The 18397-nt window shown below is 36.4% G+C and overlaps 3 protein-coding genes across 3 annotated transcripts; 2 read left to right on the top strand and 1 right to left on the bottom strand.

Moving 5' to 3' along the window:
- The first annotated feature begins 2516 nt into the window (after positions 1-2516).
- On the top strand, positions 2517-4252 carry LOC143746160 (putative tubulin polyglutamylase TTLL2). The gene has a single exon (XM_077237923.1). The coding sequence runs from the start codon at positions 2531-2533 to the stop codon at positions 4250-4252; it is 1722 nt and encodes a 573-aa protein (XP_077094038.1). The 5' UTR covers positions 2517-2530.
- A 495-nt stretch (positions 4253-4747) lies between these two features.
- On the bottom strand, positions 4748-17102 carry LOC143746158 (centrosomal P4.1-associated protein-like). The gene is made up of 15 exons (XM_077237921.1): positions 17002-17102; positions 16539-16724; positions 13844-13973; positions 12944-13043; positions 11897-12867; positions 11387-11465; positions 10887-11081; positions 8097-8195; positions 7433-7493; positions 7263-7321; positions 6934-7014; positions 6713-6850; positions 6201-6285; positions 5106-5226; positions 4748-5033 (listed from the first exon to the last, which is right to left on the bottom strand). Exons 5-15 carry the CDS (start codon positions 12736-12738, stop codon positions 4853-4855), a joined length of 1941 nt encoding a protein of 646 aa, XP_077094036.1. The 5' UTR covers positions 12739-12867; positions 12944-13043; positions 13844-13973; positions 16539-16724; positions 17002-17102; the 3' UTR covers positions 4748-4852.
- LOC143746159 (12-(S)-hydroxy-5,8,10,14-eicosatetraenoic acid receptor-like) lies at positions 14412-16524 on the top strand. The gene has a single exon (XM_077237922.1). It carries the CDS (start codon positions 14790-14792, stop codon positions 15738-15740), a length of 951 nt encoding a protein of 316 aa, XP_077094037.1. The 5' UTR covers positions 14412-14789; the 3' UTR covers positions 15741-16524.
- Positions 17103-18397: the final 1295 nt, after the last annotated feature.

The following is an 18397-nucleotide window of genomic DNA, read 5'->3' as shown; positions in this document are numbered from 1 at the left end:
AATACAGAATTACAATATATTAGGCAATATGCGAGGGAGCAGAAAATAATGTAGGATAGACTATACGTTTTTAAAGGATTCACAGTTTTCATTAGAAGAATCAGATATCAGATATAAGAAAAAGGTCGAAGTAAGGATTACTCTTACTAAATTTACACTTGTGTCTAAAATATTTAGCCAAGTTTGGAAAATATGTTTTTTTGTATTTATTATTATTATTTATATATATATATATTGCATATAGAACAAGTAACCAACATAGCATGTACAATATTACAAAACTAGGAGGAACATTAATTGTAGCAGGGGAACCAGAAATGATATCAAAATATTTTACACACGTTAATGACTTTTGGTTTTTTTAACAATTTCAGAGAAGATATGAAGCAATCAAATTCTAATTTAAACATCTTAAATATTAGGGATGAATTTAAATATTTTTGCTCATGGATATAAGATTTTGCCAACATTATAAATAAAAATGAACAATGTATTCAATACCTTTGTTAACATTGTTTTCATAATACACATCAATATCCTTTAAAGTAAAATAGTATTTAATTTTTACTAAATTAAAGATAAATTCTGCCAATTACTTCCAGAAATTTTGGATAATTTTGCATTCAAAAAACAAATGCATCAACACCTCTTTCCCACTTTTACAAAAGGAACATAAATCGTCAATATCAGAGTATCTTGCAATTAATGATTTAACAGGATACATGGTATGCAAAATTTTAAAATGTATTTCTTCGGTTTTATTATTAATGCAATATTTAAAGGGGATTAACCAAGCAGTCTTCCAATTAATATTATCAATAATAGAGTTACAAAAAAAAATTCCTCTAGGTGCTATTTTATTTTGTATTTGAAATATTGTAGCCTACAAATATGTTTATTATTGCATTTTTTTCTCAATCAATTTAATGCCGTTTAAAATTAATTTTGGATTTATCATTAATGTGGATTTAAATTGAATATGACTTTTGATGATTCAGAGTAGGGGAAATAGCTTTAATGACAGAATTAATTGCACAGGAAAACTATGGATTCGCATAAAAAGTTCGTATGTTAAAGTATTTCCATAATTATCAAACATATTGATAAGATGATTGATATCCCTGTTAAACCAAGTTTGGGAAATGTGTTGATATCGCTGATTCACGCGTGCTGACGTCACCCGCGCTGACCGCGCAACACAACACTCACATGTCAGCATCACGCGCGCGCTTTCATTCAAACGTTTCCTAGCAACGAAAGATGACCAGAGAGGACACACACAAGCCACAACTACACAACCTGTGTGACAGCTCTGTGTGTAGAGATCTCCGGGACAACAGCTCGGACAGGTAAGAGGGATTTATATACTCTACACACGGTGAAAAATAAAACTGCGGTCAATTATATGAAGTTTAAAAAAAAAAGATGCTGGCAATACAAGAGTGTGCTTTGTTTATTTTGACACTGGTTTTGTTTTTAGTAACGTATTAATCAGTCGCATTTCTATTAATTTTGTCACGTACTTTATGCATTATCCTGACTACCACTACTAGATGAAGCCACCCGCATTTGACTATTAATCAGGAATTTTGTACACACACACACACACACACACACACACACACACACACACACACACACACACACACACACACACACACACACACACACACACACACACACTGTGTTTTCAAGTTTTATGGCGACTTTCCATAGAAATAAGCATTTTTATACTGTAACGTTACAACAGTAGCTATATTCTATCCCCTTACACTAACTCTACCCAATAGAAAGTTCAAAAGAACAGCATTTATCTGAAAAAGAAAGCTTTTTAAACATTATTCACGACCGTTCAATTGTTCAAAATTAATGCTATTATTCAGCAAAGATGCTTTAAATTGATCAAAAGTGACAGTAAAAAAAAAACATTTATAATGTTGCAAAAGACTTCAATTGTAATGATGCTTAAAATTCAGCTTTGCCAACAGGAATAAATTGCATTTTAAAATATATTCAAATAGAAAAGAAAACAGTTATTTTAAATTGTAATAATATTTCACAATATTAAGGTTTTTGATGTATTTTGGATCAAATAAATACAGCCTTGGTGAGCATAAGAGTTTTATATATATACAAGTAGCCTATATATTAGTGCTCTGCTGTCAAATCAATTAATCATGATTAATCACATCTAACATAAAAGTTTTTTTATATAATGTGTGCCTGTCTGTCTATATATATATATATATGTGTGTGTGTGTGTGTGTGTGTGAATATATATAAATATATATATATATATATATACAGTATATACACATATTAGATATACACAAACTTTTATGTTAGATATAATTAATCACATCATAATATTATAATAATATATCATGGCCTGCATTTGTAAGAGTCACGTGACTTGTAATTAAGAGGTTGTTTACATTACTGTCCAAATGACTATCCAGTGTATAATTAAATGTGATTTCTGCTATTTCCCATAGTTCAGAGAATGGTGTGAGCTTCTGGGATCTCCTCGATGGCCGAGAAGGAGCGTGGCTTTGCTCCGCTGGTGTTCCGACTGCATGGAGGATCTCCGCTGGCGGTGCGTGAGGTTCTGCTGGAGCGAGGCTGGGACGAGTATGATGAAGACGAGCGGGACGAAGGAGACTGGAACCTCTACTGGAGATCCTCTGGCTTTCGAAACTCAGACTACAAAAACATCCTGCCCTGGCAGAGACTGAACCACCATCTCAAAATGAGCCACATTACACGCAAGGACTATCTAGCGCGACATTTGAGAAGAATGAAGAGCGCTTTCGGCGCAGCCTTGTATGACTTCAGCCCTGCTGGTTTCATATTGCCAAACGAATACACAAAGTTTCTAGGGGTGTATACTAAGAATCGCACCACTGATGGAGGGAAGTCTTGCTACTGGATTTGTAAGCCTGTTCACCTGTCGAGAGGAAGAGGTATATTTCTGTTTAAAGATATCAAGGACTTGGTCTACGACTCTTCAGTAATCATACAACGATACATCAGCAACCCGCTCCTCATTTCAGGATATAAGTTTGATCTGCGCATTTACGTTTGCGTAAAGAGCTTCTGTCCTCTTGTAGTTTACATGCACCAGGAAGGCCTAGTGCGTTTCGCGACAGAAAAGTACACGCTTGCTTCTTTAGACAACCTATACTCTCACCTGACGAACACCAGCATCAATAAGTTCGGATTGGGCTACGCCATGGACAAAGAGCGAGTTGGCCGCGGATGCAAGTGGACCATGAGCAAATTCCGCAGCTTTCTTCGCAAACAAGAAGTAAACGAACTTCTCCTTTGGCACAGGATCAGCAATATCATCACGTTGACTCTGCTCGCAGCCGTTCCTTGCATTCCCTCCAACCCCAATTGTCTGGAACTGTTAGGGTTTGACATCCTCATTGACTCCAGCTACAAACCGTGGCTTCTGGAAGTCAACCACAGCCCGGCACTTTCATTAGACTGCCCTGCTGACGTAGCTGTCAAGAAAGGGCTGATCAATGATATAATCGACCTGATGAATTACAGGATGATGGATGGTTTCAGACAGAAGGAAGACCTCAGAAAGAGATGTACAAGATTACAGCCAAAAATTCCTCTGCTACCCAAAACTTCAGGCAAGAGAAGCTTGAATCAGTCCATCTCAAGCTCTTCAAGTTCTCCAGACACTGTGTTGTGTTCTGTGAATGATTGTGCTAGAACTAACAGCAGGTTTGCTTCTCGCCCCGTTCACCCCAGTTCAAAATCCACAATGTCCAGTGGACATGCAAAGGCTCCACAGAAGAACGTTGAGGTGGAATCTGATGACCTAAAACTCACAACGCTTAACAGTACGAGGCAGTCTTACAGAAATACACCATCTTCCATGTTCAAATTGCCTTCTCTTCACATGCATAAACTCAAAACGCCAAGTGTCCCATGGAACCGCAGGACTCAGGATAGAGACATCCCTCCTCGTCGTGTTGGAGACTTCATACTGACGTTTCCCTTTAATGAGGCGACGTGGAAAGCCTCTCAGGACCAAGTGGATGTGAAGGCTATTGTGAATGAGGTCCGTAAACTCACAGACAGACTGGGATCTTCCTTTAACGAAAAGAAGAGGAGAAATGCGGACAGCAGTCGGAGCTGTAATGCTGTCAGGGACAGATCTGAGTTTCTGCTTTGGGGGCCAAAAGATCCTCCTCTTCTCAGCGAATGCTACTCCTCAGATTCAGAAACTAAGTAAAATAGTTTAAGTTTTTTTTTTACTAATTTAGACAGAATTTTATTTGTGCCTTATACATGTTAGCAATTGTTATGTGACAATTAAACTCACTTGTGTAATTTTTTTATGTATTTTTTTCTTTTATGCTCAGCAAAGCTGCATTTAGTTATGCAAAAACACAGTAAAACACACTTATATTATTAAAAATGTTCTATTTTAATATATTTTTAAAAATGAAATGTATCATTTTCCTGACCCAGACTATTGAAAAGTAGTGTACATACTACGATTAGACAAAACAAAGAAAACACATCCTCAGATGTAATGCTTATATATAAAGATATTTATTCAAGCTCTTCCTTACTATTTTAGGAATGTTCCTCTAGTGAAAGCAGAGAGTTGTTAATATAATGTCACGCCGGTCAGAGGGTCTTCACCTAAAATACAGTATCAGATGTTCGTGCTGAGAGAAGCTCTAGCAACACAACGCATGTGCAAAATAATAGGCAGGCTTAGTTCACTCGATTGTCATTTACAGTTTATTGATATGTTTAGATCAAAGAGTTTAGATGATTTACATAAAAACAACAAATAAATAAAATGAAAATAGTTTTTAGAAGTTCACTTTTTGTCCATTATAAGGTCACGTTCATTGTTCTTAATGTGAACCCGTCCAGATGTCTCTTGTGTCCCGTCCCGATAGAGAGTTTTAACGGTCCCGTCCGGGAACATCCTCCTCTTGTACTGGGAAGTATGGATCTCTCTCTGCCCGTTAGTAAACTCCACCATCTTTTCACCATGTCTGTGGAAGCAGTGTGTGAGGGAGGAAATAAAAAAGGAGGAAACAAACAGGAAAGGCAGACATTAATCTTACTGTGATATCTTGACGATAGTTCCATCTGGAAAAATGCTTTCCTGTCGGCCATCGGAGTGGAGAATCTTGACGGTGCCATCCGGGAAGGATATTTCCCTTGTGCCGTCAGGATGGTGTTTTTCTAGGGAAATGTTACATTTAAACAGACATTTAAAATCCCAAATTCAAATTACACTGAGATTTTGAAATACTTTCACTAGCCTAAATTTTACAACTAATTACAAAGAAACTGCAAGTAAAGGCTAATTCCTGTGTTTTTGAATGTTTTTGAAATACATTTATTTTAAGCTAAATATACTACAAATAGATGTACATATTTATGTACTTAATACCTTGCAATTGTGCATTTACTATACTAAATGTATTTACTTAAAGTCTGCTAAATTGGATACTAAATTGGAAACTAATTCTGTACTTAATGTACTGTAGTTATCCGGAAATAGTGTTGAAGTCCAACTAAAGACATACTTATATGACTGGTACACTTGAAATATCTTGCATTTAAAAACTGATATTATACTGAGATCATGCTATCCTTACTAATAGTGATAATAAAACACATTTTAGGCTTAATATTGAGAAATGTGCTTTGTTGCAATAAAGAAGTACTCCAAATAAAGTTTTAAATATAATATTGACATCTGTAAGTCTCAGTAATAAATTGACATATAAGTAATATGATTAAGCAATATATCAGTAAGTATGTTAATGGTTTTGTAGTATACCTAATATGAAATAAATGTATTTTAAATACATTTTGGTATAGGTTTTTTTTCACTAGCGTCACACAGCACTGACAGACAAAGACCAATGCCAACAATCACCAGATTACAGTGCGTCATTTCTCAGACACGACCTGACAAAAGCTGACTGAACATGGGAACGTGTAACAAACTGATCAGACAAAACCCAGCCAAGCGTCTGTCGCTCAGTGCAGTGTGGATTGGCATTAACACATTGAATTAAACATGAAATGTTGAAGTAGAAAGATGGAAATAGTAATGTAATAGTCTTTTTTACAACTTCGATTTTTTTGTTGTTGTTATTATTATTTTTTAATAATGTATGTCCACAAAAGAACATGTTTTTTCTAACCTCTTTGGTTGTTCGGAAACTGTACAACCTCCAAACCAGATGGATAGGTTGAGTGTGTTGTTTGAGCGTCACAATAGAAGTATATCTAGACATAAAGAAATAAAATTGTTAACTTAAATGGCAAAACCAAACAATAATTTGAAAATGAACAAAAGACTGCAGGGATATTGTGCATTTGAAGCATGAACAAAAAGGTTTTTAAAACTAAAGGAAACCATACTAAATCTAGAAGCCAAAATACAAAATGAAATAAAAATAAAAACAAGTGACATTTTGAAACCTGTAAAAACCCTGAACTGAAGATTTATCTGAAAAATACAAATTCAGGAACAAAGACAAAAGGCGTGGTGAATTACGGCGGGACACAAAAATCGAAAGCTTAAGCCTGTAGGAACTTGTAAGTACTCTGGTGAATGACCACAAAATATTTAGCACATTTTGAAATGTTGCAATACAGCAGCAGTAAATGTGGGAGCAGACTTGAAATTCTCTAAGGGCCTCGTGATACACACCACAGTCCCGTCAGCCATTGTGCGTTTAACATCTCCATTGAAGAAGGTAACAGTGACCGACTTATCAACACCAATCGCTTTCTTTGTTCCGTTGCGAAATGTGATCACACGACATCCGTTCAAAAAAAGACGTTCTACCTATAAGAGAAAGTAGAACATTTTGAAAAAGGGTTGGAAGATGTGCGTAATACAAATTTCTAATTGCAAAACATCCTCCTTACTCGTCCATCTGGATAGTGTGTTTCCTCACGTATTTTGTCTTTTCTGGCCTGGGATGCCATGTGTGCATCATTGCAGTCAGTCTGATGATAAAACAAACTTCCATGTGAACAAAAGTGTCATTATGATACTATGATGCATTACACATTTCATAATAGAAACTGGGTCAGAGTCTATACTGTCATGATGAGACATACATGGGATAAACATTCAGAAAAAAGGTACAAAGCTGTCACTGAGAGTGAACTGTGCAAGTGTGTGTCATTCCTCGTGCTCTGAGAGTGCTGATGTTGCATCGGGTGAACTGTGCCTTTAAGAGAAAAGTAAATACCTTTACGCCACTCGAGGCATTGTTCTGTGGGCTGACAGTGGAAAATGCAGAATTCTTTCCTTTTGAAAAACATAACACACAAGATATAGCAAGTTGAACACAGTAGGCTTAGATTCAGTGATGACAACTTGTATTTTAGTTCATAAGAGATGAAGCACACACAAACGTACTCAAAGAGTCGGCTGAGCGTTCTGGTATCCTGTTAGCTTTGGTACGAGAGCGTCCGTTTGCCTGCATCAAAGAACAAGAAGCAAGAATGCAACAATGTACTAAATGTACTAAATATCAGTATTTTTGTTCTGTTATCCATTAAATATCAAAAAAGAAAAGGAAACTGATTTATTAATTTACATAAATCAAACAAATATGAGCTGTACGCTTATGCATGCATGTCAAAATAACATGCAGAGTGATTGAATAAATATATTATGTGCAAGTGATTCTGCATTTATTCTCTGTGTTCCATTAGCTCTTTGTGTTCATAAATTATGAACATGGCAAACAATTACAAAATAAAATCAGGATTTAACACTTACACTGTATGAAATGGAGTTGTGTAGATGCATTGCACAAGCATGAATTATATATAAAGAGCCGAGTCAATTATCTGTCACTGGGCTTCGAGAGCACCATGAATTATTTCTGAAGAGATTAACGGGCACTTGAGAACACATTACACACATCAACGGCTTTATAGCAATTGAGTTAAGCTGAACTAGTTGTATGGGTCCTTACAGCAAAGGACTAAAAATAAAAAAGGAAATATTTACTATATATTTTATAATTCATATTTTATAGCAAGACCATGCACATTAATAATGTTAGCATACTAACATCGCTCTGTTGTGTGCTATTGATGGTGTGTTTGTGAAAGGCTGGAGTTGCGCTCCGAACATGAGGAGTCTTCTGTGGTTCCTCTCTGCTTTTCTCAAACTGAAGCACAACATATATGTTATTCATTGAGGCATATATAAACAAAGATATTTGTTTTTGTTCTGAGTAAAATCATAACCTGCTGAGAAATATTGCCCTCCATGTTTAACTATTTAGGTATATGAGATAACATTTTAAATAATAAAATGTTTTTCCAGAGCCTGTTCGGTAACACTTTATTTCGATAGACCACTTTAAACATTCTTCTAAGTAACTTTGCAACTACAGAACATGTCAACTAGCAGTCGTTACAGTATTAGTAGATTATTAGTTGTCTGCTTAATAATTGCAAGACTTTAATTGATGGTCCCCATCAGCATTCTACTGACTATAAGTAACTTTGCAACAACATATTATACTAAATCTAACCTGAGTCTAATAATGAAAGTTAGTTGACATGTACTCTAGTTGCAAATGAATGAGTTAGTTGACATTTAGTTGCAAAGTTAATTATAGTTAGTAGAATGTGTAATCAGTGTAATCAACCGCATGTTCATTCAAAAAGATCATTTTCATTTAGTCCTGCTTTCCATATAGAATATCTAAATATTCGTAAAATAAGAAACTTCCTTTGAGCAAAATTGCCAAATGTAGGCTACTAAGGCTAACTATAGGAGACTTGACATCTATATTTACTTTAATTAATAAATAAATAAAGTTATTTAAATTGTATTTCAATAAATAAAAATAAAGTTCTAAGGGAAAGTGTACAATATTGGGAAATATTGTATAAACCTCTTTAAATGTAGTTAGATTTCTCTGAAAACAAACTTAGATTAAGCCAGGATTTGGCCTTAGTTAAATAAGGACATTTAAAGGTCATGTTGCAGGTTAACCACCACTGTAGATTAATGGGTACATAAATCACTCAAGATATGTACATCATTTTTAAAATGTCTCAAAAATGGTCTTAAAGACCATTTTTTTAACGTTTTAGGTATTAACTTTTTTTTTTTACGCAATTCGGTGAAGACGTCACGTTGGGGAGAAGTGGAGGAAAGGTTGCCTCAGCCTAGTGTTAGAACGATGGCGACTGACTGGGATGAGGAAGAGGTGGCAAGAGCCAACATGTATGATGGCCCGCAGCCGTATAATCTCGAACCTGCCAGACGTGAGAGGGCAAATGAGGAATTGCCAAGAACTGATAGCCGTCAAAGCCAATTAAATGCATGGTCCGAGGAGAATGAGTGGAGAGTTGGTGAAGTGTCCTGGTGAGTTGCTATCATTTAGCAGCGCAGTAATGAGCGCTGGAGCTAGTCTACGAGCAGCAGCGCACAATAACCACACATATTGTTTTAATGTCATTGAATAGCACCGAGTGAAAAATCAACGTTTTCTTTATATCTAGTGGCAGTGATCATGACGTTAGTTCAGATAAGTACCGGTAACCTTTGTCATAGTGTCGTAACGTTAGTACTGGTAAACTTTGTCTTTGTCATCTAGTAATAGAAGGCATCATGCTAGCTATATGGGTGTTTCTAAGCGTTTATCTCTATTTATCTCTAGATAGATAAATAGATAGAAAGAAACATATAGTAGGTAGATTTACAACGTAGAGTTAGTCGTATGTCAGAGGCGCCCGCGCCATTGGATGTGCAGTTGCCGCATATACTAGCCTATCTATCTATGTCTATATATCTTTCTGTCTATCTATATATCTAGTCTATCTATATCTATGTATCTATAATCTGCGCTATCTGAATACTCTCGTCTACTACTCGTCTCTCTAGTCACTCTCAATGCGGCTTTGGTATATTCTCTCCCCAAGGTGACGTAATGCAATGCATTGTGGGGGAAAGGAGAATCGTTGCAAACTGCTGTAAGATAGAACCTTCTTTTTCGTATTATATTCCGTTTTGTGATACCCAACAACATAAAATACAATGGATAACAGTTTAAATTTTTATTACCAATGAGCAAATTGCACAAATTCGTTGAAAAATTAACCCACGGCCTTTAAAGGATTAGTTCACTTTTTAAAAAAACTTTTGCTGATAATTTACTCACCCCCATGTCATGCAAGATGTCCATGTCTTTCTTTCTTCGGTCGAAAAGAAATTAAGGTTTTTGATGAAAACATTCTAGGATTTTTCTCCATATAATGGACTTCACTGGGTACCAAACGGTCCAAGGTCCACATGACAGTTTCAGTGCAGCTTCAAACGGCTTTAAACGACACCAGACGATGAATAAGGGTCTTATCTTGCGAAACCATCGGTCATTTCAAAAATAAATAAAAAACTTTAAGTTTTATAAGCACAAATGCTCGCCTTGCTCTGTTCTGTGATGCACATTCGTGATCCTGTTCGAACTCGTTCATCAAAATTAACAAATCTTTTTTCGAGTCATTTCGTTCATTTTGTTCGTTGAATGAATGAAATGACTCGAAAAAAGATTTGAAGCTGCACTGAAACTGTCATTTGGACCTTGGACCGTTTGGTAGCCATTGAAGTCCATTATATGGAGAAAAATCCTAGAATGTTTTCATCAAAAACCTTAATTTCTTTTCGACTGAAGAAAGAAAGACATGGACATCTTGGATGACATGGGGGTGAGTAACTTATCAGCAAAAGTTTTTTAAAAAGTGAACTAATCTTTTAAGTAGCTTTTATAAATGTGTATAAAAATATAGTTAAATCTAAATATTTAACCCGTGGATCACTATTGAATAAGGATTGAATTTACTCTCACTGTGCTGTATGATCCAGCATGAGGAGAACCAGCGCTCTGAGGAATACTCGTGTCCACATTAAACCTGCTGAGAAGCTCCTGGTTCTCCCGGACGAGGGCTTCCACGCGGCTCTGGAGGAAACTGTGGGACTGGGACCAGTGACTTTCTCTCTCCATCAACTGCTGCTTCAGAGACGAGATCTGCTGTCTCAGATCCTACAGCAAAGGCACATCATATGAAGTACTTTCTGAATAAATATTGCTATTGAAACCTTGTAAGGATCCTTAAAAATAAGTTCTTGTTTGGCATTAATAGTTACATGAAGAAATCGTTGAATCGTCATGAAGAATTACATGAATAGAAATTTCATTCTATGAAATCGCTGTGAAACCCCCCCTTTTGTAACTTGTATTTTAATAGTGTATAAGAAGTAAAGTGGTGGTTCTTCACAAGGTCACACATGGAGATGTGATGTGAAAAAGGAGGAAACTTTAAAAAATCTAAAATGTCTTGTTTCTACCTGAGGTTCATGAGGTTCTTTCGTAAGCTTGAGCAAAGGTCTGCAGACACCTTTGAAACCATGCTCTTCCATCTCAGACCTAGTCAAATTCAGGAATATGTTCAATCAGAGATATAAAAATTATGGAAACTTGTTATAGAAAATGTTTTCAGTTGAAAACTATGTTGTGTAAGCGGCCCCTAAGTAAGTAACTAATTATGTTTATAATGGAAATGAATGAGTCAAAAACATACTCAGACAGCAAAATAGTGTCAGATCCGGCCCACGTCACACGTACCAGATGTGGGCCGGATCTGGGCCGACACTATGTTGCTGTCTGGGTACTTTAGCTAGACAATGACTTTCTTCTAGAGCTGCTGTACTGCCAAAACAATCTTTGTTGCATTAATTTCCTATTATCACTGTAAAGCTGCTTTGAAACGATCTATATTGTAAAAAGTGCTGTATAAATGATGGTGATTTGACTTAGGTTTCAGGGCATCTCTTCAAGTCATAATCTTTCTACAAAACCTGATTGAAGTATGTGGTTTCTCTTTCTCCATGCCACGTGTGACGTCTTCTGGAGTAACCTTGACTTTTGGAAATGTGTTTGTGAGAGTGTCAGGAACAGAAGATGGTCTAAAATCACTGTTGGTTTTCTCGGAGCCGTTAGCCATCGACCCCTCTAAGCTCTTGAGTTCAGAATCACTGCTGAAGCTCGAAGAACTAGACGTAGGAGTTGAACTGCGATGTTCTTCATTGAATTGAGTCTCACTCGGGGCATCACTAGCATAGTCTCCATCCGACAGATCCAGACTCTGATCTTTGTGATCCGTATGCCTTGAAAGATAACGAGGAATCGGACTGTGAGGCTGAGAGTTGGGTCGGTCTTCGCTGCTTGTGCTGTCGTTAGATTCACTAAGAGCCAGTGACTCCATCACCTCATCGATTAAATCGACTTCTTTAGACGTCTCATCGGTGTGCCCACTTTGACTGTAGTTTTTGGTAAGCCAGTTTTTCTCATGGACTTTGACAATGTGGTCATTAACTTTTTTAAAGCCAACACTCCTGATTTGTGTCAGAGCAGATCCCCTCCGCTTACTTCCACTGGTTTTACCATAATTCCTCACAACTCCTTCCCTGTGCTTACTTTTAAGTGAGACTGTATTGTTTGCAATATTAGCAGTCAAAGCTTTGACTTTCCCTTTGTTGTTTGATAAAAAATAATGGTCTTGTAGAGCAATGGTCTTCTTTAGAGAGTCTTCCAGGCCATATTGTTGGTCGCTGAGGTTTCCCACATCCGTCAGTGCAGGACTGGTATCAGGCGTCTCTTGAGCGGGTCGCACTGACTGCCGACTGGGCTTCATGTTCATTATTTGTGAACCAATAGAGCATCTCCTCGTTGGACTTAGTGAGCAGTCCTTAACCTTCGAAATTTTAGATGTTCCTTCTCCTTTACGGAGAAAATTCCTCTTCTCTGCTCCTTTGATTTGTGTACTAGCCTGTAAAACAGAAAGGATGATGCTTATAACACACTTAAACTGCAGAAGAGTTTAAGAGTTTAAAAGCTGCTCATACCCGATTCTCACGCTGGAGAACAGCCTGGTCTGTTTTTAGATGTTCTTCAACAAACTCTTCAAATGTTTTTTGCTCTTCTCTCAGTCCTGGTCGAATAGGCCTGTGTTTAAATGATATTTCTTTTTTAATTGTACAACTCTCATACTATACACATAGCAAAAGTCTTCTATTATACACTCACCAAGCTGCATTTATTTGGTCAAAAACACAGTAAAAGCAGCAATTTTGTGAAATATTATTACAATTCAATATATTTTAAAATGTAATTTATTCTTGTGATTCAATGCTGAATTTTCAGCATCATTACTTCAGTCTTCAGTGTCACATGATCCTTCAGAAATCAGTATAATATAATATGATGATTTGCTGCTCAAGAAATATTTCTTATTACCAATGAAACCAGTTGCTGATTAAGAAACAATGACATTTTTTCCAGGATTTTTTGATGAATATAAAGTTCAAACGAACTTCTATGTAATTGAAATAGAATTAAATTACATTGTGTTTGTAGCAATGCACATTTCTTTACTGTCATCTTTGATCAATTTAATGCATCCTTGATGAATAAAATTTCTTTAGGAAAAATCTTATCCCAAACTTTTGAACAATAGTATATGTGAAACCAATTAGCCTCTTAAGTGGCCTGAATGGCTTATTGCTTTTATTTAAAAAAAGAATAGCAATGTAATGATATATATCAATAAACAGTTAAATGAATCATAAAAAACATCAACCGAGTAATTAGCCTAATTAAGGCAGTTATATTAATTTATAACTATATATTTAATGCAGGTCAAGTCCGTGTTCCAGCATTTGACAACACGTTATAAGTGGCTCATCCAGTCACAATTTAGAGTGATAACTTAATGTTTATAAATGTATTTTTGCATCACATAATACCTTTCCTCTGGGTTTGGTGGGAGACCTTGCCTCAGTCCGAAAGGGCTTAGAGGACAGTCGTCTTGTGCCGGTTCTGAAGACTCTTCTTCAACAGGAGACAAGCATCTGAGCTCTGCTGATGGTGCAACGTCTGCAATGCAAATCGAGATCTCTTGTAATATTATGACTCAACTTCCTGGCATAGTTTAGTGTACAAGAACTCAGGTAACCTGATCTTCGAGAAAAAAAGTAATGCAATTCACCTTTCCAACATTATGCAAGATATAAAGTCTTAGAAATGAACGTCTGCATTTTTAGTAGTAGTGACTTAAAAGTCGGCTTGCTGTGCAAATATATAATAAGGTGTGGCGAATCTTTTAAACAGGTCATGTCCTTTTGTTATAAAAGGCAATACTTGCCCTTCAGCTATTTTTTCTTTCTTTCACACATATCTGCTCAAGCTTGTCTGGACAAGCCACTAAATAAACCTATAATGTACAAGGTGTTTAGGACAGAATATCAATAACCATCAAATTTTTTCATGTACATTTGTTATAACTTGCATGGTGAAGTCAACACACCCACTATCGTCCTGCCTAAATATGCTCAGTTCTTATTATGATCTTTGCAAATAGATTTGACTGTGTCTTTAGCAGATTTTTTTTAAATGTTTGTTTGCTCTTTGTCCATTGTGTCAACCTTCCTGACATTTGATCTCTATCAATACACGCTCACTGAGTGCTCTATAAAAGAGTTAAACTTCAGTTGTCTTTGATGACTCCACTTTTGTCGAAAGCAGTTCGTGACATCAGACATTTATCTTCTCAACAGGTCGAGACTTGCACACTCAGGCGGCGGAAGGGCATTTCCTTGAAGTGTGAGGAGCTTTAAACGCTCTGCTTTGGGAGTACAGACATTTAACCTCTACACACTTTAGGAAGTGATTCAGACCAGGGATCTGTAAAATATGGAGAATTTAACCGACACGGACAACAACTGTCAGGAGAACATCGACAAAAGCAGAGCGCTGTATATTTTCTACTCTTCTGTGGTTGTGCTGGAGTTGATCTTGGGTCTCCTGCTGAACATTTCAGTCATCCATCTCTTCATCTTCAAGCTCAAGTTCTGGAAATCTAAAACCATTGACATTTTCCTGTTCAATCTGGTCCTGGCTGACATTTTGTTGCTGATTGGATTGCCTGTAAAGGCGTATAACTTCCAGCAATGTAGTGTAAATAAGGTAGTGTGCAAAGTACAGCTCTTTCTGCAGTTTCTCAACCGAGGAGCCAGCATCGCCTTCCTGACAATCATCTCCATTTATCGATATTTTAGCGTAGTCCATCCAGGGAAGAGGAAACTCCTAATGATTTTGAAACGATCACCTCAGATTTCTATATTCATCTGGGTGCTACTGGGAATTTTGACTATTCCGGCCATGTTGCAAAGTTTTATCAGGTGCAAAAGCAATGAAAATGATGAGGAATTCAACTATGTCGTTCTCCTGAGGGAAATTGTGTTTTTTACCCAGATTCTGATCCCTTTTTTTGTTCTTGTGTACTGCTCAATACGGATTATCAAAAGACTCAATCAGAGGTCGGTGGGTGACAAGACTAAGCTCCGGAGAGCGATGTTCCTCGTCACTTCTGTGGTTCTCGTGTTCGCGGTCTGCTTCTTGCCGTATGCCGTCACAAGAGCGGTGCAGCTGAAGATGAACGGGCTCGTAATGAAAGAGGAGAAAGTTGCTGTCGTTAAACTGTACGATGGGTTTATTTGTCTCTCTTATCTGAACTGTCTGCTGGATCCAATCCTGTACTGCCTGAGCAGCAGTAAATTTAAGAAGTTATACATGTCAATGTATCTCCCCTTTCTGCTGGAGAAGGAACAACCGGAAAGTTCAGACGACAACGCGGATGAGTGAACCGGAGCCGGCTGAAAAAGAGGATTCTTGGAAACACTGTTTAGGGGAATTTTTTTGTAAATTATTTGCAATTGTATTGTGTTTAATACATTTTGAAATAGTTGATTTGACACATCATGACATCATGTCCAAGACTTATTTATTTTTGAAATGTATATTTAAACAACAAAAAAATCAAAGTCTGGATTTTAGTTCAAAAATTTAAGGAATGTATATTGTCTCTATCTAATGCACTGTAAACATTTTAAATGACCATTTTGCCTTTATAGTTCATTCTAAATGGTCCTGTGTGACAATTTTAAATGCACAAATATTCTCCATGCATTCTCATTATGCATTCTACTCATGTCCTCATATTATTTTACCATTTAACAATTAATAAAATATGAGGTTATGAAAGCTGTATGCATAATAAGGACAAAATAATTAGTCATATGCCATTTAAGATAGTTTTAAATGAAGTAGCATGTCACACAGAAGCATTTTTAACAGCTTTATCTCCTGTTTACACAACGTGTCTTGCACATATTGGACATTCTGATGTGATGTATTCGTAAATGTGACTCATGATCTGTAGTTACAGACAGTTGTGGTTTCTCTTTAACTGGAAAGTTATGATTCTAGAGACTTTCTCTGTCAAGCACAGAGGAAGAAATGTCCAAGTTTTTGTTTTACTTGCATTCTATGTTACTATATATTTTTTTGCATGTATTATTATTGTTTTGGCTATTGATATGTAAGGTATTTTGAACTGATTTTTATTAAAACAGTATTATAAGATAAAGGACTTCTCGATACCATTGCTGTTATTGGTTGCCAGCAGAGCTTCTGACTTATTCTCAACCTGGCCAGAATATGAAGGTTTGGTTGAGCGTTTCTTGAAGGGATCTGAATTCTCAGTAGTGTTGTCGAGATGAGCTTCCGAAGCGCTCGGCGGTGTCTGGGCTTGCCAGTGCGCTAAGAATGTGGGAGATAAAATCAGCCCTGAAAGAGAAAGGAAGGTTCTGTAATGACCTGCAATAATCCCCACCAAGCCAGCACTGCAAATGCATACATCACTATATAAAGCTGAAAAAAGGTTGTAATGCAAATGCCACAGGCCTAAAAAACATAATGTCATTTGCATTACGCTTCCTGTAAGTATAATTTGAAAACTACAGCATTTCAGAAATGAAAACCTAAAGAATGAAGATACTTTCACAAAGATTTGTTTTTCCATCATAAACAGGCGTTAAATGCATTAGTGTTTCTCCGGTCATACCTGGACTGATGAGAGAGAGCAGTGTGTTCTGTTCCTGCAAAACCCTCTGCAACTGCGTCACCTGACGCTGAAGGAGAAGCTCGTTTCGGCCCGGATTCTGTTCAGACAGAGATATAAAAATCTAAATCTGTATTGAGATTCAAAATGTAAAGGTTATATACTGTATAATCTGCATCAAGTTAGAGTCACTAGTAAGTAACCATTCCACACTTCTTAAAAATATATATATAATTATTAGAATCAAACATTGACGGAGAAGAGTTTGTACCTTTGGGTTTTATTAATTTACAGTTATTTAGATAATCACAGTTAATCACTGAAATAAAAAATTGGACAATTCCTATTCTTAACGGAATATTTATTATAAATGATTCATCCATGCATATCACTTTTTATTTTTTCATTTTTTATTTTAATTAATGTGCCCTCATAATCTTTAAACAAAATAAAGCAGCGACATCTCTTTTACTGACGTGAGGCGGGACAACCTGTCACTCACATCAGATCCACCAATAGCAAACCACGAACATCCAATCATCCAATCAATTCCCCACAGAGAAAATCAAGTCCCGTTGTTTGTTTCCAATAAGAATGTTTGGGATGTGAGTGTGTGCAGTTTAACAAAAACGTTAAAGTATCGGCAAGTTATGTTTACCAAAGACATTATTTCACTCATAAACTAATAATAATATCTACTAACACTTTATTTTGATGCTCCTCTAACAGACGTTCTACTGACTAAAAGTAACTTTGCAAGTTAATGTCAACTTACTCCACTAAACCTTACCTAACAGTCTACTAATACTCTAATGAGAATGAGTTGACATTGCAAAGTTACTCAGTTGTCTAAAGTGGACCATCGAAATAAAGTGTAACCAAAGATAGTTTGAAACCAAAAGAATACGGATTGAATAAAAATATTTGTGATTTTATGTAACGATTTACAATTTTTTAAAATAAAATTCATGCAAAATGCACTGTAACATCTATTCAAAATGCAAATATCATGTGTAACATGTTTTTCAGAGTGAAAGTCAGGGCGCTTTAATATCAGAACATCTTTTCTGTGCGATTTCTTTATTTATATGCCATCTAAAGGTAGTTTTAGCTAAGACAATAGATTTCTGCAGAAACATTCATCTTATACATCTTACACAACTGGAAATTCCAACTTGCACATTATTGACTGTGATTCTAAAGGCCACATTCAGCATTCACCATGTCCACTAACTCATTATTAAACAATACAGATTAATAAAAATGTAAATACCAAAAGAGACTGACCTCCGGAGGGGATCTTTGAGACATTATATGTTGGGCGGGTTGGCAGACGGCTCTGCGTATTTCAGATTTCCGCTGTTCCACAAACGCCTCCCGACTCACAGACTCAGATGGA

This window comes from Siphateles boraxobius, unplaced genomic scaffold (genome assembly GCF_051911475.1).
Source record: "Siphateles boraxobius isolate OS27281-9 unplaced genomic scaffold, OSU_SipBor_1 211, whole genome shotgun sequence".
NCBI classification, from domain to species: Eukaryota; Metazoa; Chordata; class Actinopteri; order Cypriniformes; family Leuciscidae; genus Siphateles; species Siphateles boraxobius.
The sequence above is the reverse complement of the archived record's forward strand: the minus strand, read 5'-3'. Positions and strand labels throughout refer to the sequence as shown.